General features: G+C 47.2%; 1 protein-coding gene across 11 annotated transcripts in view; it reads right to left on the bottom strand.

Annotated features, from left to right (window-relative positions):
* Nucleotides 1-25,579, bottom strand: part of SPNS2 (SPNS lysolipid transporter 2, sphingosine-1-phosphate) — a 230,792-nt gene that overhangs the window by 119,316 nt on the left and 85,897 nt on the right. For all 11 annotated transcript variants that reach the window (XR_010307421.1, XM_064166682.1, XM_064166679.1 and 8 more), the window contains one exon: nt 22,689-22,754. Coding sequence is in view for 10 of the 11 variants with exons in the window: in XM_064166682.1 (XP_064022752.1) it covers nt 22,689-22,754 (66 nt within the window). In the remaining variant the exon portion in view is untranslated. The remainder of the gene's footprint in view (nt 1-22,688; nt 22,755-25,579) is intronic.

The raw sequence follows: 25,579 nt of genomic DNA on the forward strand, positions 1-25,579 counted from the left end.
TGCTGCCTGCCTCTGGTTAGCTGGAGGAAGGCAAACATTTGTCAGGTTAAACTGAATTCTTATTCTCCCCACAAGAACTTCAAGAAAACATCTGGAATGCTTGATTTGTATTCACTTGCTCTAAGATGCAGGCAGCACCAGCAAGGGATATTGCTCTTAAAATCATGCCATCTGCAGCCTTATGCTAATTCACATTTTTGGGAATAGACATAACAGAGGAATGGGAGTATGTGAAAACTCACAGAAGATAAGGGTGCAAAAGCAGTTGGGGGGGACTGCTTTTCTTTGGTGCTAACCCAACAGTCTTGGACTCTCCTATTTTCCTCAAAGTTGATCCTCCAACCTTCTCTCCTCCCAGAGTTCTTAGTCTGGAGAAGAGAAGGCTGAGAGGGGACCTTATTGCCCTCTACAGCTACCTAAAAGGAGGTTGTAGTGAGGCTGGAGCTGCTCTCTTCTCCCAAATTACTAATGATAGGACAAGAGGAAATGGCCTCAAGTTGTGTCAGGGGAGGTTTAAGCTGGATGTTTTGAGGCAGTCCTTCACTGAGTGGGTGGTCAGGCACTGGAACAGGCTGCCCAGGGAGGTAGTGGAGTCACCATCCCTGGAGGTGTTTAAAAGGAGAGTGGATGTGGCACTTGAGGCTATGGTCTGGTGATGAAGGATGCTGGGATGAAGGTTGGATTGGATGATCCTGGTGGTCCTTTCCAACCATACTGATTCACAGTGATTAGATGTTGTGCTGAAGGGTTTGGTTTAGCCAAGGACTTGTCAGTGTGAAACTAAGGATTCACAGAATCATAGAATCAACCAGGTTGGAAGAGACCTCCAAGCTCAGCCAGTCCAACCTAGCACCCAGCCCTAGCCAATCAACCAGACCATGGCACTAAGTGCCTCATCCAGTCTGGAACTCAATGACCTTGAAAGTCTTTTCCAATCTGAAAGAAATGCTGAAATGCTTCACAGATCTTAGGGATTCACCTTTATTTGTGGAGGAAGCACACACATTCCCTAATGCTGGCCACCAAACCTTTGTTTCTAAACAAGACGCTCAGTTGCCTATTTTTTCCTGACTTACCTGTAAAATACAACAGTGCCTCCTGCAATGGCAGCTCTTGCTCTATAAGCTACCACTCATTAGGGACCAAACCAAAACCACACTAATTTTACAAAGGAAATTTCTGACTGGGCTTTAATCCAAAGCAGCAACACAGAAGAAGAGTAATGCATCTCTCCACGGAATCTCACAGCTCTCCTTAGGGGTGGTGTCCATCTTTCTGCCTCAGGCATTGGCTCTAAATAAATAATGAGTCCCCCAATGAAAAACCTTTCATGTAACCTCGAGAGACCACTTCATAAGAGCACAAGAACAATGGCAACAGATCAGAAAACCATGTAGCCTTGCATCCTGCCTGCGACAGTGACAGCAATCAGGTCCTCCCCAGGAAAGTACACCAAATTCCTGCACAGGCAGCTGAATCACTCAGAGGTTAGCTTAAGCCCTCCCAAGGATTGTAATGTGTTATCCACATAAAGATCTGTTCTTTTAAGCTCTGGCCCTCACAGCACTCCTTGTGACATTCATTTCCACAAGCTCAGTGCTCACTGATAAGTTTCTGGAATGCTTTCCAGCAAACTGACCTGTACTGATTGTTTCTGCATTGTGAGGAAAAGAAGTAAAACACAGCCTGCCCTTTCCAGGGTTCATTGCTCCAGGTGCCTTTACGTGACCCTCCCCTTGGTTTTAAGAATAAGCAAATTAATGCTAGCACTACAGGCTGGGGACAGAGTGGCTAAAGAGCAGCTGAAGAGCAGCCAGGAAGAAAGGGACCTGGGGGTACTGGTAGAGAGTAGCTGAACATGAGCCAGCAGTGTGCCCAGGTGGCCAGGAGGGCCAATGGCATCCTAGCCTGTATCAGGAACAGTGTGGCCACTAGGACAAGGGAGGTTATTCTGCCCCTGTACTCAACACTGGTCAGGACACACCTTGAGTACTGTGTCCAGTTCTGGGCCCCTCAATTCAAGAGAGATGTTGAGATACTGGAAGGTGTCCAGAGAAGGGCAGTGAAGCTGGGGAGGGGCCTGGAGCACAGCCCTGTGAGGAGAGGCTGAGGGAGCTGGGGGTGTGCAGCCTGCAGAAGAGGAGGCTCAGGGATGACCTCATTGCTGTCTACAACTACCTGAAGGGAGGCTGTAGCCAGGTGGGGTTGGGCTCTTCTGCCAGACAAGCAGCAACAGAACAAGGAGACACAGTCTCAAGTGTGCCAGGGGATGTACAGGCTGGATGTTAGGAGGAAGTTCTTCCCAAAGAGAGTGATTGGCATTGGAATGGGCTGCCCAGGGAGGTGGTGGAGTCACCGTCCCTGGAGATGTTCAAGCAAAGCCTGGCTGAGGCACTTAGTGCCATGGTCTGGTTGACTCGGTAGGGCTGGGTGCTAGGTTGGACTGGCTGAGCTTGGAGGTCTCTTCCAACCTGGTTGATTCTATGATTCTCTGATAATGCTCCAGGTTATCTGTGAAAGTTTTGCTGTGAGGAGGAAATGATGTGCATGTGAAGACAGAACGTGGGGGGTGCTCAGGGCCAGGGCTGGCTGCCTGAAAGTGTCGTGTGTGAGAGTGCACTTGCTGTCTGGTTTCATTATGAGTCACAAATTCTCTAAAAGGCAAGAAAGGAACCATTTGTGCTCTCACTTACCCTGTAACCTGAACTAATTCTTATTTTATCATCCTGGTCACTACATTTGCACAGTCACAGACACTGGCTTTAGACAAAAACAATTCACCAGTAGCTGTTAAGGGCCAGGAAATAGGATGCTGAAGCACAGACCTGGGCTTGCTAACAGCACAGCGTGGGTCAGGGCGGAGTCTGGAGGTGCCAGACAGTAAGAGCTAACTTTGGCAGAAAACAAAGCCCTGTCCCTTCCATATTTACCATACTATAGAGCTTACCTGTTCGATACAACAGGTAACCCCACCTATGCTTCACTGAGAAACTGGCATCTGAACAACAAGGAACAGGCTTCCAGACAAGCACCAAACCCTCAGCCATCCTAACAAGAACCACAAGTGAGACAGAGGCACCAGGAGCATGACCTTATGGCTTTCAGAAATCCCTCAACTCCCACAGCTCTGTGTCTAGCATGCTTTAGAGGGAACCTCGCCGTCATTTGAGCAGCAGCAGTCTGAGCACAGGACAGGGATCATAAACGCTTCCTGCCTCCTACAGAATTCCACACGGTGCCCACCAGCGCTTAAACCAACTCCCTGCCAGGGTACAGAGAGCCACAGGCTCAAGCATGTACTGTTTCAAACACCATCAACATGTCACTAGGCTTTTGTACCACAAAGTAAATAGAAGGAAACTTTCCTACCGACTGCAGTTTGCAGTCACCCAGTGACTGGTAGGACAGGAGAGACCAACTGGCAGCTGGCCACAAACACCTGCCATGACAAGCAGTCTTCACCTTACAACTAGGAGGGATCAGAGTACGGCAGGAAGCCTCTCCCATGATTTCTGATTTCTATTGGAGAGAACTTATCCCCTGATTTAATTTTTCTGGCAGTACTTTTTAGGCTGTCAGGCAGCGATAAGAGCAGGCGAATGGAGCAAAGCTAGAAAAGGGGAGAGTCAGACTGGATGTTAGGAAGAAGTTTTCCAGCATGAGGATGGAACAGGCTGCCCAGGGAGGTGGTTGAGGCCCCATCCCTGGAGGTATCAAAGGCCAAGCTGGACGAGGCTGTGGGCAAGCTGATCTAGAGTGAGGCGTCCCTGCCCATGGCAGGGGGTTTGCAAGCAGATGATCCTTGGGATCACTTCCAGCCCTGACTGATTCTATGATTCTTGCTGCTAAATGTGGCAGCTCAGACAAAGAGCAGATGTTTCAGAGTGGTTGGGTGGCCTTCAGAAAGGGATATATTTAAGGGAATTGCTGAAATGCTCATGTTCCCCAGTGTTTAATCTGCCATGGTTTGTCAAAGGATCACCAGAACACAGCAGAATGAATTTGGTCTCTTGTCTGCTTTACACTTGTTATTTCTGAGATTATCACCCACATGAATTTCCAAAGCAACATCTCTAGCTGGCAAAAACACTTTAATCCAAGCTGAACTGCAGCCCCAGGCGTGAGCTTTGCACCTAAGCTAGGGGACACAGTCTCAAGTTGTGCCAGGGTAGGTATAGGCTGGATGTTACGAAGAAGTTCTTCACAGAGAGAGTGATTTCCCATTGGAATGGGCTGCCCAGGGAGGTGGTGGAGTCACCGTCCCTGGGGGTCTTCAAGAAAAGCCTGGCTGAGGCACTTAGTGCCATGGTCTGGTTGATTGGATAGGGCTGGGTGCTAGGTTGGACTGGATGATCTTGGAGGTCTCTTCCAACCTGGTTGATTCTATGATTCTATACAAGATCATGAGCTCTGTAAACCATCTCAGGGTGAACAGCAGCCACAGTGCACGACTGGCCCCTGTCTCAAAGGATGCCTCATTTTAAGTTTCTTCTGGCTAGCATCCTTCTGGTAGAATAAGTGCTACTGGGAAACAACAGACTGAACCCAGCACTGCAATGCACAAGGCTAGCGAATGCAATGCCTTCGTGCATCAGCAGTCACATCAATGGGAAAAAAGGAAAGAGGATATTTGGTGAATGCAGGGATTGTTACCAGATTTTCTAAAATAACAGTTCAATCAGGCCTAACCAGCTAAGAGGTGAGACTGATGACTGAGCAGGAGTCCATCTGAAACTAGCTGGTATTCAGCACCAATTCCGTTCCTCTCCCTACAGACCACGTCATGATACATCTTCCAGGCTGCCAGCTGAGCTTTGGGATCACAGAGGCTGGAAAAGACCTCTGAGATCATCCAGTCCAGCCTGTGACCTAACACCATGACATAGAATCATAGAATCAACCAGCTTGGAAGAGACCTCCAAGATCATCCAGGCCAACCTAGCACCCAGCCCTAGCCAGTCAACTAGACCATGGCACTAAGTGCCTCAGCCAGGCTTTTCTTGAACACCTCCAGGGATGGTGACTCCACCACCTCCCTGGGCAGCCCATTCCAATGCCAATCACTCTCTCTGTGAAGAACTTCCTCCTAACATCCAGCCTATACCTACCCTAGCACAACTTGAGACTGTGTCCCCTTGTTCTATTGCTGGTTGCCTGGGAGAAGAGGCCACCCCCCACCTGGCTACAATGTCCCTTCAGGTAGTTCAACTAAACCATGCCACCAAGTGCCACATCCAATCTTTTCTTAGGGCCTCCAGGGATGGTGACTGCACCACACAATTAACCAGGTTAGAAAAGACCTCTGAGGTCATTGAGTCCAACCTATCACCTAACCCTCCTAATTAACTAAACCATGGCACTAAGTGCCTCATCCAGTCTCCTTTTAAACACCTCCAGGGATGGCAACTCCACCACCCAGGCCCAGAGAGTGGTGGTGAATGGTGCCACATCCAGCTGGCAGCTGTCATTAGTGGTGTCCCACAGGGATCAATGCTGAGCCCAGTCCTGTTCAATATCTTTACTGATAATCTGGATGAGGGAATTGAGTCCAGCATCAGTAAGTCTGCAGATGACACCAAGCTAGGAGCAGCTGTGGATCTGTTGGAGGATAGCAGAGCTCTGCAGAAGGACTTTGCCAGGCTGGACGTGTGGGCAGAGGCCAATGGGATGAGACTGAACAAGGTCAAGTGCAGGGTTCTACACTTTGGCCACGACAACCTCAAGCAGCACTACAGGCTGAGGACAGAGCGGCTGAAAGCAGCCAGGCAGAGAGGGACCTGAGGGTACTGGTAGAGAGTAGCTGAAGATGAGGCAGCAGTGTGCTCAGGTGGCCAAGAGAGCCAATGGCATCCTGGCCTGGATCAGGAGCAGTGTGGCCAGCAGGACAAGGGAGGTTATTCTGCCCCTGTACTCAGCACTGCTCAGGCCACACCTTGAGTGCTGTGTCCAGTTTTGGTTAATTCTATTCTATCCTATCCTATTCTATTCTATCCTATCTCCCCAGGCAGCCTATTCCAATGTCAATCATTCTTGCTGTGAAGAACTTCTTCCTAATATCCAACCTAAACCTCCCCTGGTGCAGCTTCAGACCATGCCCTCTTGTCCTGTCACTGGTTGCCTGGGAGAAGAGCTTGACCCCTACATGACTACAACTTCCTTCTGGGTAGTTGTAGAGTGTGCTACGGTGATCACAGTATCACAGTATCATCAGGGTTGGAAGAGACCTCACAGATCATCAAGTCCAAACCTTTACCACAGAGCTCAAGGCCAGACCATGGCACCAAGTGCCACGTCCAACCTTGCCTTGAACAGCCCCAGGGACGGCGACTCCACCACCTCCCCGGGCAGCCCATTCCAGTGTCCAATGACTCTCTCAGTGAAGAACTTTCTCCTCACCTCCAGCCTAAATCTCCCCTGGCACAGCCTCATCAACCATCCCACACAGCTGAGAGCTGAACCTTGGGGGGAAAACGTATCCTGGCGTTGCCAGCAGCTTGTTTGCCTGGTGACTAGACAAGGAAGCCTACTTTGTGAACTATGAAAGCATAAAGAACAAGTTCAGTGAGTACACAGGAGGAAAATGAACATCTCTTTCACGCACAAGGCAAACGTTGTGCTCAGCATGCTTCTACACAAGGCAAACGGCAGCTCAGCGCATCACACACTGCGGAGCTCAAGGCATTGGAAGGCAGGATACCAGCAGCTGGTAGGAATATCTCACTGGGGAGCTCTCAGGGAAAATTCAGCATCCGTTGTATAAGATCCTGTGTTATTATTACCTTTGATGCCACAAAATATCCTTGGTGAGAACCGAAGGCAACTTTGCTTTTCAGGAAGGTCTCTGTGTCTTTTTGCCAGAGAGATTTGCTGTCACTGTTTTCTCTTTATCTTGCCACCCTCTCCCCCAGGGTAAAACATATTTTATCATAGAATGGTTTAGGTTGGAAGGGATATCAAAGCTCATCCAGTTCCAACTCCCAGCCATAGGCAGGGACACCTCCCACTACAGCAGGTTGCTCAAGGCCTCATCCAACCTGGTCTTGAACACCTCCAGGGAGGGAGCAGCTACAACCTCCCTGGGCAACCTGTGCCAGTGTCTCACCACTCTCACTGGAAAGAACTTCCTAACATCCACTTTCAATCTCCCCTCTGCCAGTTTAAACCCATTACTCCTCATCCTGTCATTACAAGACCTTGTAAACAGTCCCTCCCCAGCCTTCCTATAAGCCCACTTCAGATACTGGAAGGTCTCCTCAAAGCCTTCTCTTCTCCAAGCTGAAAAGCCCCAACTCTCATAGCCTGTCCTCATAGCAGAGCTATTGCAGTCCTCTGAGCATCCTGGTGGAACCTTCTGGACTCTCTCCAGCAGTTCCATGTCCTTCTTGCACTGGGGAGCAAGTCCAGAGCTGCACACAGGACTCCAGGTTGGGTCTCACAAGAGCAGAGTAAGTTTTGTATCGCCCTTGCTGAATTTGCCCTATTGCTACACCCACAGCTTCCAAAGCAGCTGGCATGACTGCTATGTTCACCACAATGCTGGAAGCAATGGGAGGCTTCCAACAGATAAAACAGAAATGAAACCCCCTGCACCTCTTGGCTGGTGATGCCAGCTGATGGAGATGTGGCACTGCGCAGACCCATACGGTGATGCTACCTTAAGACCTCACTCATCAGCAGGTTAGACAAACCTGTGGATTTAACTTCACTGGACTTGTGAGGAGCTGGCAGTTTGTGTTTTCAAAGCTCAACTCAGCTTCACTTCACATACCCAAACCTGATTTTGCACACTAACAACCAATGGCCCAGGCTGCTGGGCAGCACAGAGCCAGAGCAGGGCACTAGCCTAACAGATTCCACTTTTTACTGTATCCACATCTAAAAACCTCTGTCCCTTGGCAGTGACCCTGCAGCCAACAGACTCCAAGTACCTTCAGCTTAACAGACAGCTCTCAGGGCTGATGCTTTAACAGATAGAGACAGACACCAGGGAAGCTAAGCAGCTTGAGGAAGTAAGTTTCTTTGTAAGAAGATCTCATCACATTTTATAACACAACAAAATCCTTCTTAGAGGTAGATCCTCTTTCTAGGCCCACACAGTGAAGCAAAAGCAACCACATAGCTAGAATCACAGAATCAGTCAGGGTTGGAAGGGACCACAAGGATCATCTAGTTCCAACTCCCCTGCCATGTCCAGGGACACCCTACCCTAGAGTAGGCTGCCCACAGCTTCTTCCATCCTGGCCTTAAACACCTCCAGGGATGGGGCCCCAACCACCTCCCTGGGCAACCCATTCCAGCCTCTCACCATCTCATGATCAACAACTTCCTCCTCACCTCCAGTCTCAATCTCCCCACCTCCAGCTTTGCTCCATTCCCCCCAGTCCTGTCACTCCCTGACAGCCTAAAAAGTCCCTCCCCATCTTTTTTGTAGCCCCCTTCAGATACTGGAGTGCCACAACAAGGTCACCTGGGAGCCTCCTCTTCTCCAGACTGAACAGCCCCAACTCTTTCAGTCTGTGCTCACAGCAGAGCTGCTGCAGCCCTCTGAGCATCCTCCTGTCCCTTCTGTGGACATGCTCCAGCATCTCCACATCCTTCTTGTAATGAGGGCTCCAGAACTGGATGCAGTACTCCAGGTGGGGTCTCAGCAGAGTAGAGAGGGAGAATCATTTCCCTCAACCTGCTGGCCACACTTCTGATGCAGTCCAGGCTCTGGCTGGCTTTCTGGGCTGCAAGTGCACATTGCTGAGGGCATTTTCAGCCTTGTGAGCCATAGCAACATAGTAGTACCTTAGATTTACACACACACTCCAGTAGTGCTTCTGTGACCTCCAGCCTGGGGGACATCAGGCGAGCAGCAACTCAGTAGTGGAAGATGTCAATTTGAAAACAAACCAGGGAGGGGACCACAACAGCAAAACCTGAGACATTTTCATGTCTCTCTTCTGATGGATTTTGGTAGTCAAACACTTGCATAGTTCTTACCATAACAACTCTTCACATCAGCCCTTCTGAAGTAATACCTATTTTTAGTATTAGGTTTTAAAAGGATCTTCAGCTCAATCAGTGGTTTTGAACTTGCAATTTATCCTGGGAGCAATTTTTTTCAGGTGCAATTAGCACTACTTAACTACTTTGTTTTGCTGGCACAAGTAGTAAGTCGGACATTGATGTGTCCTGAGCTGCACCTCTAAAATGGAAAGCTGCTTTTAAAAACAGCCCAGATCCTTAAATTGAATGCAAGTCACTTCAGTGACACATGGATCTCTAAAAGCAGCCTGCACACTCCAGAGGAAGCACAAAAAAACTCCAAACAAGCCACCAAAAACCAAACCTTGCCTCTATATTGGTGACAAAGCTACTCTTTAACTCACCCATCTTTCCTGCATGGCTCACTGAGTCACAAAAGCCCTCATGGAATAGAACCTTTCTTTGTTAGACTTTGTCAATGACTTCCAGTGCTCAGAAGGTGTGGCCAAGGCCACTCAAGGAATTTTATTGTTATTTATATCAGCAGGAAGGCTGGCCAAATCCACAGGGTGCTGAATATACAAGCATGGAGCTGACAGCTAACACCATCAATTGCTGTGGTGACCACTTTAATCCCAGGGTGGGTAAAGGGAAGGACAGAAAGCAGCAACCGTGACTAAGGCAGAACTTAAACCAAACAAGTTGCAGTGTATTTCAAGCATCCTTCAGGGAAAACCAAATCCAACTCCCCTCCAAAACATCAGGTAGATAATACCTCCTATCCTGTAAAACTCCCTCGGCCAAAACTCTTAACAAGGTCATTTTTAACCAGCACTTCATCACAGGCTTGCAGGGTAGATGATTGCCTTGCCTCTCCAAACTGATGATCAACAAAAGAAAGGCAAGAGAGAAAAGACCTGGAGAACAGAGCACCTTGGCCAGTGCCATCATAATCCTAAAAGGAAATCAAAGCTCAGCCTGCTTTACCTGTTCTGCCTCCCTAATTCACTTCCAAGTCTACCCCAATACTACTTTTGTTGTTACCATCCACTTAGAATTAGTGTTGTTCTAAACAGGCAAATTCAAGTTATTGTAACTTCTCAGTTATGGCAACTTATCATAGAATCATAGAATCAACCAGGTTGGAAGAGACCTCCAACATCATCCAGTCCAACCTAGCACCCAGCCCTAGCCAGTCAACCAGACCATGGCACTAAGTGCCTCATCCAGGCTTTGCTTGAACACCTCCAGGGACAGTGCCTCCACCACCTCCCTGGGCAGCCCATTCCAATGCCAATCACTCACTCTGTGAAGAACTTCCTCTTAACATCCAGCCTAGACCTACCCTGGTACAACTTGAGACTGTGTCCCCTTGTTCTATTGCTGGTTGCCTGGGAGAAGAGGCCACCCCCACCTGGCTATAATGTAGTTACACATATATATACACACACACATATACACTTATATATATATATATATGGACATTTACTTACTTTGTGAGAACTGACTTTGAATTGGGGCACAGTAATGGTCTATGGCCACTGATACTTTCCCTCCAAACCCAGGCTCCCTGCATCATCTAAGCAGAAAATTGCTCCCTGCTCTACAAACTAACCTCAGTATACAAGAGAATCCTGGTTTATGTGCAGTGCTGGGGGTAGGGAGAGTGCACTGGGAGATTTTTTGGGGGATTGGCATAACAATGGAGCATTCATGCAATGTAGACTTACTGGTGTTAATCGGAATCCAGTTCTGCGGGCTGGTGACATTACCAAATACCATCAGGAATGTTCACTTTTTAGGTAATTGCTGCCCTGGAATTCGTTTTCAAAGGCAGGTATATGTGTCTGCAAATGAGTCACTCCTCCTCGAGTGCCTTTGGGTCTACACACAGGATGCACTGCAGCCTGCACTGATATGTAGCTGCTTCTGCTCGGAACACAGGACCTGTTCCAGCAGCTTGGAACAGTTAAAGGCTGTTGGTTCTCAACATGCATGCCACAAGGTAACAGTAAGTTTTTGCAGCCAGATGCACAGGACATTTACTTTTATTGTGATCTGATGATTAACTGCTATAAAAGCTTGATTGTAAGGATGTAAAGTGGTCTGGTACACATCCCAAAAGGTTCAAGAAGCACTGGTTTGGAGGAAAAAACATATGGAACTCAAGGCAGGACATCAGAGAAGCAAAATGATCACAAAATCACAGAAACATCCAGGTTGGAAAAGCCATTTAGGGTCACCAAGTCCAACCTAGAACCCAACAAGATTCACCTTAAACCATATTCTTAAGCACCACATCTAAACGACCCTTAAACACACCCAGGGTGGGTGACTCCACCACCTCCCTGGGCAGCTCATTCCAGTCCCTGACCACTCTCTCTGTGAACAACTTTTTCCTAATGTCCAATCTAAACCTCCCTAGCCTCAGCTTGAGGCCATTCCCCCTTGCTCTGTCTCCAACTACCTGTGAGAAGAGACCAGGAGCAGCCTCTCCATAATCTCCTTTCAGGTAGTTGTAGACAGCAATGAGGTCTCCTCTCAGCCTCCTCTTTTTCAAACTAAACATCTAGGACCAAAACATTTACACTACTATGAAAACACTCCAATACTCCCAGAGTCTCCTAGATGCCTGCTGTAGCACCACAACTAACATCAGTGCTCTTTGCTTCACTGCAACTCAGTTCTGACAGTGCTCCTTCACACTCTGTCACAACTATTTGGTGTATCCAAATGATCTCTCTCTCTCTCAAATTAAACACCTCCTCCAACAGCAGTGCCTCCAACTACACTGCATTAACTTGGAACTCTCCCAGCAGGCAGAGACCAAGCCTGAACTCTTTATCACCTATCACACATCCCTGCATGAATATAGCTGCTCACATTTCTCTGCCTTGCAGAACTGTATGCTTGTGCTCTAAGAAAATGAGAGTTCTTCAGATGTGGGAGGCAAGACAAAACCCAAACAAGCTTAAAATAACTCTTTTAAGAGAGAACACTTGGAGCTTCCCTGGGATGAAGCATATTAAACAAACAAAATATGCAAAGTTAGGTCTATTTTCACACTCTCAGTTTGTAGAAGACCCTGATCCAACTTCCTTTAAAGTCAAGGCATTAACATTTTCCCCTCTGGGCTACCTCCTCTAAAATGGGTCCAGTAGGTGTGAGTGGCAGCTGCAGAGAAGAAATACAAGGCTGCTTCTGATTCAGATCATAGCCAAACATTCCTCTTGAAACATCATACTTGAAAACTAAGCTTACAAGCTGAGTGAAAAGCAAGAATTAAATCTAAGCAGGTGCTCCAACTATTACCAAAAGCTCTTTGAGTTACAGCAGAGGGGAAGAGGAAAAAGCAAGCTACTCATGAGGCATTGAATGAAGCACATACTGCCCTTCCAGCAACTCAGGATGTTAGGGGTTGGAAGGGACCCAAGGAGATCAAGTCCACTGCCCCCTGCCAGAGCAGGACCATACAATCTAGCTCAAGTCACAGAGGAACACATCCAGACAAGTCTTGAAAGTCTCCAGAGAAGGAGACTCCACAACCTCCCTGGGGAGCCTGTGCCAGTGCTCTGGGACCCTTACAATAAAGAAGTTCTTCCTCACGTTGAGGTGGAACTTTCTGTGCCATACTTTATAGATGTCTAAGAACAGCACCAAAAGAACTGTTAACAGAATTCCAACATTCATCTCCTCCTGTCAAAATTCCAAACACAGTGTTAACAAAAAAAGCAGAGGCAGCAAGACAAACCCCTCTGAGCTATGTGTGCATGGAACACACCAGAGTGCAGATGGCTGCTACATGAGATTGCCTGGCTGGTGTTAGGAGGAAGTTGATGTTTAAAAGCATTACACAATGCCAACAGAAATCCCCCCCACTATAAAGAGCCTGAATCAAAGTCTGAGGTTTGAGGAGCATGCGTGGGAGGAGATGGACAGGCTGTGCTATAAACTGTTAGGACACTGGATGGAATCATAGAATCATAGAATCAACCAGGTTGGAAGAGACCTCCAACATCATCCAGTCCAACCTAGCACCCAGCCCTAGCCAGTCAACCAGACCATGGCACTAAGTGCCTCAGACAGGCTTTTCTTGAAGACCCCCAGGGACGGTGCCTCCACCACCTCCCTGGGCAGTCCATTCCAATGCCAATCTCTCTCTCTGTGAAGAACTTCCTCCTAACACCCAGCCTAGACCTACCCTGCCACAACTTGAGACTGTGTCCCCTTGTTCTGTTGCTAGGTGCCTGGGAGAAGTGGGAAATCTTTTCCCTCGTTATTACAACAAAGTACAGAAGTCAACAGGGCCTTGGCAGGAGCTGCTTGAGCTAGAGCCTGAGGGAAAACAAGCCAATAGCTACTTATAGAGCAGACATGCCACAGGCAGCATGAGCTTCTCTTGCAGCTACCAGCCCAAGCACCTGCCCTGTCTCAAAGTGCAACAGTTAGGACAACCCTTCCTTCTGCAAAGTAGGAAGATAGGATGGGAAAATTAATTGTTATGTCGTGTTAGTGGCCATGCAGTACCAAAAAATCAAGATATTGAGGGCTGGGTGTTGAGAGGAAAGGGACAAGCTCTTCTCAGTTGTGCCCTGGACAAGGGGCAATGGGTATAAAGTATGGCACAGAAAGTTTCACCTCAACGTGGGGAAGAACTTCTTTACTGTAAGGGGTGCAAAGCACTGGAACAGGCTGCCCAGAGAGGTTGTGGAGTCTCTTTCTCTGGAGACTTTCAAGACCTGTCTGGGTGTGTTCCTCTGTGACTTGAGCTCGATTGTATGGTCCTGCTCTGGCAGGGGGGTTGGACTTGATGATCTCTTTGGGTCCCTTCTAACCGTTAACATCCTGTGAGCCTGTGATATTAATGAGTACAAAGCCAGCCTGGAGACACCCCTGTGCCAGCAGCCTGCACACACTTGCTGACAGGTACAGTAAGGAGGCAAAGCAGAATGGTGGCTCAAGCATTTACCTGTTATCATCAGGAGGCAAGGACACCTTCCCCTCCCTTCCCTGCCCCTTCTGCCCCATCAAAGATTCCTGGTTTTGCAATCTAGGGCTGTCTAGTGGGAGCACACACTCTAACCAGCATGTTCATACTTTGGTTCAGGGTGCTCAGTGGCCAGGCTAGGGCACAAACACATTTTCCTGTAAGCTGCTCACTGACTCAAGAAAACACTTTCATTCTTGATTGCAGAGAGATTTCCAAATATGCTCATCTGCTTCCATGAATCAGACCCTCTGCCATGATTGCTCTGCCTAGCAGATACCATTCCAGCACACAGCAACAGGAAAAAAAAAAGACTGTTGGAACTTGTAAAGGATTTATGTGGGAAATAATCAGGTTCTGGACTATCTCAGCTCACTTTACCTCGATAAGCAAAAGACCTGCCCTTGGCACAACATTAATCGAGGCACTCTGAGCACAAAGCCCTGCTTTCTCATCTTTATTGCTTGAGCTGGAGCTGTCCTCTACAAGCTGTTTAATCAGTGGCACACTCCAGAAGGATGGAGAAGTTCAGAAAAAAATATATAAAGTCAGGTATGGAGGAGGAAATGAGGAAAAAGGTTTTGCTTATTGTTGATAGGTCTCACAGAATCTCCTTCTGGCAGAAAGAGAGCTCCATCTTATCTAGCATTCAGATTGCCAAGAAGAGTAAACTGGATTTAAGAATGTTCAGCATTTTTAGGGGAGAAGATGACAGTGACATGACCTGCTCCTAGGTAAGACCTGGTTGTCCAAACCATTTGCAGTCAAAAATCACAGAATGACAGAAGTTTGACAGCTGGAAGGGACCTCAAAAGCTCATCTGGTCCAACCCCCCCCGACACAGCAGGATCACCTATGCCAGATCACATAGGAATGCACCCAGGTGGGTTCTTGACTATCTCCAAAGAGGGAGACTCCACACCCACCCTGGGCAGCCTGTTCCAGTGTTCTGTCACCTTCACAGTGAAAAAAGTTCTTTCTCATGTTTCCATGGAACTTCCTATGCCTCAGCTTTCACCATTGCCCCTTGCCCTGTCATTGGGCATCACCGAGCAGAGCCTGGCTCCAGCTTCTTGGCACTCACCTTTACATCTTTATAAACATTGATGAGGTCACCTCTCAGACTCCTCCAAGCTAAAGAACCCCAGCTCCTTCAGTCTCTCCTCGTAAGGAAGATCACAGGATGTTAGGGGTTGGAAGAGACCCAAGGAGATCATCCAGTCCAACCCCCCTGCCAGAGCTGGACCACACAATCTAGCACAGATCACAGAGGAACACATCCAGACAGACCTTGAAAGTCTCCAGGGAAGGAGACTCAACAACTTCTCTGGAGATAGTTCCAGTGCTCTGGGACCCTTACAGCAAAGAAGTTCCCCCTTGTGTTGAGCTGGAACCTCCTGTGCTGCAGCTTCCATCCATTGCTCCTTGTCCTATCCCAGGCAGCAAGTGAGCAGAGCCTGTGTCCCCATCTCCCCCTGACCACCTGCCCTCAGATGTTTATAAACATCTATCAAATCCCCTCTAAGTCTTCTCTTCTCCAGACTAAAAAGTCCCAGGTCACTCAGGCTCTTCTCATAAGCCATGCCCTCCAGCCCCATAACCATCCTTGTAGCTCTCTACAGGACCCTCTCCAGCAGATCCCTATCCCTCTTAAGCTGTTCCACTCCATCATTTTTGAGGGTCTGTGTTGGACTCTCCCAAGCAGTTCTCTGAGGTCCTTCTTGTCCCAGAACTGGACATAATGTGCCAGATGTGGTCTCACCAGGGCAGAGTAGAGGGGAAGGAGAAATGAAAGAGAGCAACTACAAAGCAAACTGTGTCACTTTGTGGATTGGACATTGAGGTACTTGGGAGGTACTCCAGTGTAAGAAGTCATACACCCAATAGTAAACCCCATGAAATTTAAACAGAAAAGAGGAAAACATCCAGAATATGAGTTCCTCTCTCCTAGCAATAAGCGCTAAGCAGGCATGGTGGGAAGGGAAAGGTGATTTGATTCAGTTATGCATGGTGGATATGAGAAGCAGGACAGTGCCTATTCAGGTAGAAGCAGATGGCAGAAGAGAAGTAAGTGGCACCTGCAGCACGTAATACACATCCATTCAGCTTTAGCATCCAGAGGAGGTGGTCTCAGCATAGGCAGTCTTCATAAGTTAATGACAGGAAGATGGGAGTCAAAGGCAGTTGAAAGAAAACCCTTCAATTTAGCAAGTCTGATTTATCCCATCATTGCACTCCATTATTTCAGGTCTCTTTACTTCACACGCTCACAGCTTGGTTGGTACAATCACAGCACACTAGAGCTGCTAACATTGCAAGGTTGCTAGTTAGTGCAAGGTTAGAGTAGGCTGGCTCAAGAGGCATCTGCTCAGGAAGGTGAAGATTCACTTTTCAAACAGAAGTTTTAGTTAGAATTGATCCTTCCAGGAAAAAGTGAGCCTGTGAGAAGACTTAAGAAAGTACCTGGCAATGGTAGGCTTCCTGGGAAACAGGGCTGAAAGGCATTTGGGAGAATGCCCATCTCTCTCCACATGAGAAGACACAAGTCAAGTTATTTCAGAGCCCCACTTATCTTTCATTATTCACCTCTAATGAGTCCTTCCAGATCTCTTGCTTCTTTCTATTTCCTTGCTTCTGACCTTATGCTATCAACTTCCAGTTACCAGGATTTCCTCTAATGACATCCCTCTGCTCTTCCTGACGACAGAACCTTTTCCTCTCTGCATTTCAATGGGATCCTTGCCATACCCTCCCCCATTTGATGCCTCACAGTTTCCACTTGCAGAAATCCTCACTGGTTTATGTGCCCTCCCCTGAGGCTGAGCTGCCCAGGCTACAAGATTAAGGTGCCCATTAAGAAGCACCAAATCTCTGGTTCTATCCATTAACCTAGCTGAATGCTGAGTGTTCAAGGAACTGGACCTCACTTCTCACTCTGGCTTTGCCTCAGACCTGCTGCAAGATGCTGGACATGTCATTTGTCCCATCTGGCTTTCTTGCTTTCCCCATCTGCAGAAAAGAGAAAGCCTCATTATCCCTCTCTCTATAAAACATCCTGAGAACTAAGAAGACAAACTGCCTTGAGAGCCAGGAACTATTATTATTTAGAGCTCAGGTGTGCTAAATAGACACTGGCAAGAGACATAAAGACAAAATTAATCCAAGGGCAAGGAAAGCAGACAGAGCAATAAAGCAGAGAAATTGGAGAAAGAAAGGGAAAGAAAATCCAGTGAAAAACAGAGTACAGCACTAGGGCACTGCTTCTGATACTGGAAGGTGTCCAGAGAAGGGTGAAGAAGATGGCAAGGGGCCTGGAGCACAGCCCTGTGAGGAGAGGCTGAGGGAGCTGGGGATGTGCAGCCTGCAGAAGAGAAGGCTCAGGGCAGACCTCATTGCTGTCTACAACTACTTGAAGGGAAGTTGTAGCCAGGTGGAGTTGGTCTCTTCTCCCAGGCAACCAGCAACAGAACAAGGGGACACAGTCTCAAGTTGTGGCAGGGGAGGTCTAGGCTGGATGTTAGGAGGAAGTTCTTCCCAAAGAGAGTGATTGGCATTGGAATGGGCTGCCCAGGGAGGTGGTGGAGTCACCATCCCTGGAAGCGTTCAAGCAAAGCCTGGCTGAGGCACTTAGTGCCATGGTCTGGTTGATTGTCCAGGGCTGGGTGCTAGGTTGGACTGGCTGAGCTTGGAGGTCTCATCCAACCTGGTTGATTCTATGAATCTGTTCTATGATTCTCTGTTCTAAATACGTATGGAAGGATAACACTGTTGAAGCAGTTCTACAAATGCAGTTGTGCATCTTCTCAGTCTTTTGTTTCTACAGCTCTGTAGTTTTGGTGAATCCAGATTGCTGCCCCTACCTAACTCCACACGTGGGAAAGACATTTGCATGGTTTGGCTCACTGACTGTACTGACTGTCTACAGCTGTAGAGATCAAGTAGGCAAGGAGATGCTCTGTCACCTTTTGAGATCAGCCAGGATTATCCTTTCTCCAGCTGGGGAAAGCAGCGGGTAAGGAATGAAAAGCACAAGAAAGATTTAATGCAGACCTGTAGGACAGTTAAGGGAATTACCTCTATCTGTGCATTCAGTGCTTTATAAAAGATCAGCATACAATCACAGCATCATCAAGAGATAACTGAGGCTCTGGAATCAGCATAGTTGTATGCCTATTACTCCACAATGCTGCTGGGCAAGCAGCAGTTGTGATCCATCTGTCAGCATGTCCTCTGCTGTCACAAGATCCTTGCTGCAGATACTACCACATTCTGCTCCTTTCCATTATGGATGAGGCTGAAGTGCTCCTGTGATTTTTTCCAGGCAGGAGTTACAGTGCCCCTCTAACCAGTTGGGGTGTTTTTGTATCTCCTAGGCAAAGAGCAGCTTAGGTCTTGGGATGAACATAAAAGAAGACAAGAATTCAAATTTCTGTCTTTTGCAATTCCTAAGAAATCAGTCACTTTTGCTTTCCAGAGGGCAGCAGAAGCAGAGAGAGCATGAACTGGCTTTTGAACGTTTGGTGTGAGAGAGCTATGAGATTGGCTGTGCCTGCAAAGAACAGGTCATGGTGTGCATGCAAGGTCAATACACTGCCTTTGGTGGATTTCTTTTTCCACTTACTGCTTGAGTTCTCAGTCCCATCTCTTCCTAACACTGTTTGCAGCCTTCTTTCTCAGTCAAAAGGATATCCTTTATTATTTTTAAAGCCTGTTTGATGAGTGACAACAACTGCCAGAGAATGCTACATCTCACTCCCCCTCATTAACATTGTAAATTAATTTAGGACTCATCTAGATGCAGGATTAACAACGTGAGGATTAATCCACTCTTCATTCAGAGGACATACTTGGGACAAGCAGCCTTTCGTCTCACATCACTCAATTAGTGAGCAGGACCATCTCTTGGGAATGAAATGATATTTCTGTCTCTGCTTGCAAAGGAACTGCTCAAGGTTAAGGCAGAAGCCCTGGGCACATCAGTCATGGTCCCAGCTCTACTGTAGGCTTCCTCTGCAACCTTGGTCAAATGCTTTTACACTCTGCATCCACTTTATCCAATTTGCACATCTAGAGAGGTCAGATGGAGAACAGACAAAGGATTAAGAGTGGTGTTGATGGTGGTCTAGGCCAGCATGGTTTATTTCACCAGGGTTAAGGATACATAGGCTGGGGGCCAGCTGCCAACACACACACTTGTTAAGCTGTTAAGTTTTCAGTTGTGTGTCCCTACCCTTACTCAGGTGAAGCAGTGTTTTATTTTGGGAGCACTCCCTCCCTGTGATGGCACTGGAATACATTATATAATGTATTATATTTTATATATATATATAGTATTATAGTGCACAGGCAAAGTCAAGCCTTTAGGTTTGAGATCAGAAAAACAACCACCTCTCAAAGCCAGCCAAACAAAAACCAAACAGAAAATAGTGCTTTTCTTAGGGAAACAGTTACCAGCTACAGAACTCTTGACACACCAGCAATCCTGCAATATCTCAGTGACTCTGTTCTCAGATGCCCCTGTCTGTTTGCTAGAGAAATAAATAACATTCCTTGCAATTAACAAATGAAATGCCCTGCTGGAGCTTAGCTCCTACTTGCTGTCACTAAATCATCTGCAGAAGGATTTCATCCACTGAGGGGAATGAAGATTAAATACATGCTTTGGCAAGTGTCATTTTCCACCAGAATATTTTCTTGGAGGCACTTTGTGTCTAATGATACACCGAGGACCTGCTCCTCTGAGTGCAATAAATAAACACAAATAATTGCTGTACAAAAAAAGCCTGATGGACAACCAGTGCCACTTTGGGCAAACTGATTGATGCTGCTTACAAACACTAACACTTGTAAAAGCTCAGGCTTCCTGTTCTGGATGTGTACTGTGCCTATCAGCTTAGCTGAACCCTGCTGTCCCAAAAGGAGAGAGCATTTCTAAAGCCCTAATACAAACCAGTGTCAATTGTTTGTATGGCAACATTACTGAGAAGCTGTAAGTGCAGGTGAGGACAGCAGTGTGCCCAGGTGGCCAAGAGAGCCAAGGGCACAGTGTGGCCAGTGGGACAAGGGAGGTTATTCTGCCCCTGTACTCAGCACTGGTCAGGCCACACCTTGAGTCCTGTGTCCAGTTCTGGGCTCCTCAATTCAAGAGATGTTGAGATACTGGAACATGTCCAGAGAAGGGACAGCTGGTGAGGGGCCTGGAGCACAGCCCTGTGAGGAGAGGCTGAGGGAGCTGGGGGTGTGCAGCCTGCAGAAGAGGAGGCTCAGGGCAGAGCTCATTGCTGTCTGCAACTACCTGAAAGGAGATTGTAGCCAGCTGGGGTTGGGCTCTTCTGCCAGGCAAGTAGCATCAGAACAAGGGGACAGAGTCTCAAGTTGTGCCAGGGCAGGTCTAGGCTGGATGTTACGAGGAAGTTGTTGGCAGAGAGAGTGATTGGCATTGGAATGGGCTGCCCAGGGAGGTGGTGGAGTTGCTGTCTCTGGAGGTGTTCAAGCAAAGCCTGGATGAGGCACTTAGTGCCATGGTCTGGTTGATTGGCTAGGGCTGGGTTCTAGGTTGGATTGGATGAGCTTGGAGGTCTCTTCCAACCTGGTTGATTCTATGACCCTTCTGTGCCATAGACTACAGCAAGTGAAAAGGAGATTGGCCCAGGTTAGGGTGGATCCCTCCCCTGGTAGAATAAACTCATCACAACACAGATGGTTTTGGAAAGTCAGGGAAAAATGAAATTGTATTTCTTATAGTTTAAATATAACAGGATGTGCTAGTTTGAGCCTAGCTGAGATATTTTGCTGAGAAGAATTAGACTATAGGCTGTGAAAAGGAAACAATGGAGATGTCTACTACATTCATAGGCTTGCTGAAATGTATAAGACCACAAATATAGATAAGACAGTTTGCTCTCTGGCTCTGGGGCTGCATGAACATCCCTCTCAAACTTGCTGCCTGACTAATCCATCTGCTTCCTAACCCCCCTGGCTGACCCTCCAAACTGTCTTGAGCATAAGACAAAGTCTGTAGTAAGGTAGAGGGGTGGGGAGAAGGTGGAAGGGTGGTTGAAAACCCCTCCTGGGGACTCTGGTTTCTGAAAGGCTGTTATGTTTCTTTATTACCTTTTTAACTTGTCTATTTCTGTCTGTAGCTGTATAGGTTGTGAATATCTGCTTGTATATTATGCTCAGCTGTTAATATAAGCTTTGTTCAATTTCCAGAGCTGCTGAGCCTAGTCTGGGTGATTTTCACAAGGGGGAAGAGGGGGGATGTGGGGAACACCCAAAAAGGAGAAATAAACTACTAGAGAAATATAATAACCTTAACGAAGATGGGGAAGGGGTCAAGAGGCAGCAAAGCAGCAGCAGCAGCCAAAGCAGCAGCGGGGGGAAGATAGCAGCAGGCACAGCTGAAGCAGCAGAAGCCAGCAAGGGGAAGGTCCAAGCTATGCTTCTAGACAAAAAGCTCTTGATGCTTCAATGGAACGATATGAGCTTATCCACTGTTGCCATTCTATGGCCTTTCTCCAGAATGTTCACCTCTCCCCTATGTCTGAGTTAGAAATCTAGCTCAAACAGCCACAGAGATGCTGCAGTGGTTCACATAGTTTCAAATCAAAGGCCAAATGACAGAGCTCCAAAACAGTCTCTCCTCCAGTGTGCCCAGGATGGATTGTATACACTTTATGGTTGGCTAGAGTTTCACAGACAAGCTCCTGACAGCAACTGGTGATAGCATAAGGGGGTGGGGGGGAAAGTATGGAGAAAAATGTCTTTCTGGCACACAATTTCTAATCCTAATTCAAGTCCTTTTTTTTCCCCAGCAACATAACTGCTCCAGTGTGGTTGCCTCAGACAGATGACAGTGACAAGACAACCACAGCACCACAAATGTGTGATTCTGACAACTCTGTAGGAAGTTTGCAAACTGGACTGTTTCTCTGGTTAAAATATGACTTAAGCTCTCTGGCTAGTCCTTTCAGCTCCCCAGAAAGATCACAAGTGATGGCATAATTACATGAGACTGCTGCTCAATGTCAATCCAGGCACTCTTCTAAAGCACCTCTAGACTAGAGGCCAGAAAAGCTGGGGTTGTACATCTCTGCCTGCTAATGTCTGCTGCATTAAAACGTCTGCCACACTAAAAGGACATCACAATTGTAACAATCCTTCCTCTTTAAAGACAAGGAGAGAAATGACTGAAGCTAACAGCACCAAAATCACAGGGATATTGTTAATCCATGAGTTATCAAGAATTCAATGGCTGTCAGCCTTTCCTGCAGCCTTCACCCTCAGGTACTTGTTCTGATGAGGATTAGGTGTTCATGCCACACTGTACTGCCAAATTCTCTGCATTCAGCAGATTGTAGAGCACATGAAGGACATTCTACAGCACACATCAACCTCCAGAGAGTTAAGAGAAGTAAGAACAACAGGATCCTGCTGGTTGGTGTATCATGAGTTTTCTGATTTAGGGAAGCTAGCTGCCTCCTGTTTGCATTTAGCAGTCATCAACAATATCATCAGGTCTGCTTTTAGCCCATTCTGCACCCAAGCCGTTCTGAGCCCTGATGTCCTCCTGCCCACCAGCAAATCAAACCTCAAAAAACCCCTCATGTTCACTCCTCTTCCTATTAAGCATATCCCACAGCCAGTGTGCCCATGGACTGCAGCTGGAGAAACATGAAAGGTCTGAGAAGAGGAAGGTTACAGAAAGCAGTAGGCAAGCAAATGCTGTTACCTGTCTGCAGCAAGCCAGCCCCGCTGTCTTTGACTCCAAAGTGCTGCTGGATGTCTAGTAACACACCTGCAAGGAAAACAGAGAAGAAACTGAGTGTCTTCACTCTTTGAAAGGCACCACAGCTCAAACCTGTGAAGCATCAGCAAAGCTTCAAATTCCAGTAGTTCAGACACACAACTTCTAAAGTTTGTACTTTGGCTTCTTTTCTGTAGGTGCACACTCAGTAATTTGGGGCTGCTACAGTAACAGCAGAGGCAGGCATCACGCAAAGAGTATGGGAATGAAATCCTCATGCATGAGGAATTGATCTTTCCTGGCCTTTCCTTTCTGCTGGATTAAGATCAGGGTTTTCTTTTTAGTCTTCTGCACAATCCATATCTCTCTCTTCTGTTATTTTACTGATTCTGCACTGTAGATCATAGAATCATAGAATCAACCAGGTTGGAAGAGACCTCCAAGATCATCCAGTCCAACCTATCCCCCAGCCCTATCCAATCAACCAGACCATGGCACTAAGTGCCTCAGCCAGACTTTTCTTGAAGACCCCCAGGGATGGTGCCTCCACCACCTCCCTGGGCAGCCCATTCCAATGGGAAAATCACTCTCTCTGTGAAGAACTTCTTCCTAACATCCAGCCTATACCTACCCTGGCACAGCTTGAGACTGTGTCCCCTTGTTCTATTGCTGGTTACCTGGGAGAAGAGGCCACCCCCCACCTGGCTACAATGTCCTTTCAGGTAGTTGTAGACAGTAATAAGATCACCCCTGAGCCTCCTCTTCTCTTCAAATGTTTTGACAAGACAGACAAATTCAATCTGAGATGAGCTTTAGCACATCATCCCTGTTGGGATAGGAGAGATGATGTAAGTTTCTGCCTTTAACTGCTCCTGGGGGGGTTCTCATTTCCAAAGCAAATGTAGAAAATGAAGTTATTTTAGTCAAAGTGGGTAAGTGACCAAACATTCAGCTTCTAAGCAACTAAAAGCAGAACCAAGCCCAACCCTCTCCCTTTCCTGAGCCTGCAAGGTATTAATTGATGTCATACAAAATGAATTGGGTTTGTGGTATTTACACATTCAGCTAGATTTAGCTCTTGGGCATGAAACATTAACACATGCAACATCAGGTACATCTGAACAGACACACATTTGCAACCCACTAGCCAAGAGGGGAAACCCACAAGAGAGATTTTGTAGCTCATCTTGAAGGACACAGATTTGCCAAGCTGTAAGAGGGTCCAGTTGTGTCAGACACAGACCCACCAGCTTCTGTGGTCTAAAAGTGTACTCTTCTTGGGTCTGGAACAGAGACAGTCACTCTTTTATTATCTGAGACTTCCTTACTTAGGCTACTATCACCTCCTAAAATGGGGCTATGCAAGTTGTTGTTTTTTAAACTGAGAAACATCATTCTCCAACTCGGCTGAATATCCATAAAAGTTCACAACCACTCCAAAACCTGAACCCAGGCTTGATCCAAAGTGTTCCTGCTCATCACTGCAGGTCTCAAGAAGCAACAAAGCATCCACCTGACCTCACTCACTGCCTATCTTAGCGTTTGAGGCTGCCAGGATCACACTAAATGACAAGCACAAAGAGATAAAAGACCCGGAGATAACTATTCCCAGAAACAGCCTGGAACAATGCCAAGAAAGCAAACATAAAGTGAAAGTAATATGGGAAAAGAAAAACATACAGAGCAAGAAAGCTAATTTGTCCTATTCCATAGTACCTCTACATCATCATTTACTCAGGGCAGCGTTCAGGTTGGATTTCACACCACCAGCATCCTCCCACTAACATCAGTGCAACCTCCCACAACAATCTCCCCTCTCATAGTTACATCAGGCTGTTTAGCCAGGAGCAGAGGATGCTCAGGGTGGAGAAAGGTGTGAATCTCATCAATGTGTGTCAATACCTGCCGATGAGAGGGCGTAAAGAACACAGAGCCAGGCTCCTCGCAGGGAGATGAGGCAAAGGGCACAACAAGAAGCATAGAAAATTCCCTTTAAACATAAAGAAACGAATCAGTTTTCCCTTCGAAAGCAGTCACACCCTGCAACAGGCTGTCCCAGAGAGGTTGTGCATTCCCCATCCCCGGAGCTACTCAAAACCCAAAAGGACACAGACCTGAGCAGCCTGCTCTAGCTGACCCTGCTTTTAGCTTGTGCCAGATGATCTCCAGAGATCACTTCCAACCTCGATTATGCTGTGTCTGTAATTTTCTCAACTATTAAGTGCCTGATTGCATCCAGCCTGACACAGTTTTCCCCAGCCTGCCTTTTCCATCGGAGCATCGCTGGCTACTCTAATTTCAACAGGCACTTCTTCATTTCCTCTTGGTTGGCAGATTTACCTCCATTTTCAAAGTGCCCTGACATTTCTTGCCTGTCCTTGCCTCACTTGATGCACTAATAACTGGGATATCATTACCCAGGCAATATCTGATGAACTAAAAGAATGGTTGCTTTTGCCTCAGCAAACCCCTGTGTGGTTAACTGACTGACTTACTCCTCTTGATGTCCCACTCTTCCACAGAGTGGTTCTCTTCCAACCCAGCCTAGAAACCTTACTTTAGCCTAACTACCTCTGAACACCTTAAATTCTGTGGAATTCTCCTAATCCCATGATGCATGTCCACATCCAGAGCTCTGAATGGCATCTGAGCTGTCTACAGCAACATATTCCTAGCCATGCCAGAACATCAACGAGACATTAAACCACCAAAAGTTACAAGGAGCCTGGGATGAAATGGAAAACAGCCTCAGAAAGAAGATTTTTCTGGAATTTGCCTCATAAATCAGATGAGGAAGAGCACAGGATTCTACTGGTGCCTACACTCTAAAGCAGAGGAGGTCTTCTAGTTCGTGGCAAAGGAACTAGCTGCCCAGT

This window comes from Pogoniulus pusillus, chromosome 27 (assembly GCF_015220805.1).
Source record: "Pogoniulus pusillus isolate bPogPus1 chromosome 27, bPogPus1.pri, whole genome shotgun sequence".
NCBI lineage: Eukaryota > Metazoa > Chordata > Aves > Piciformes > Lybiidae > Pogoniulus > Pogoniulus pusillus.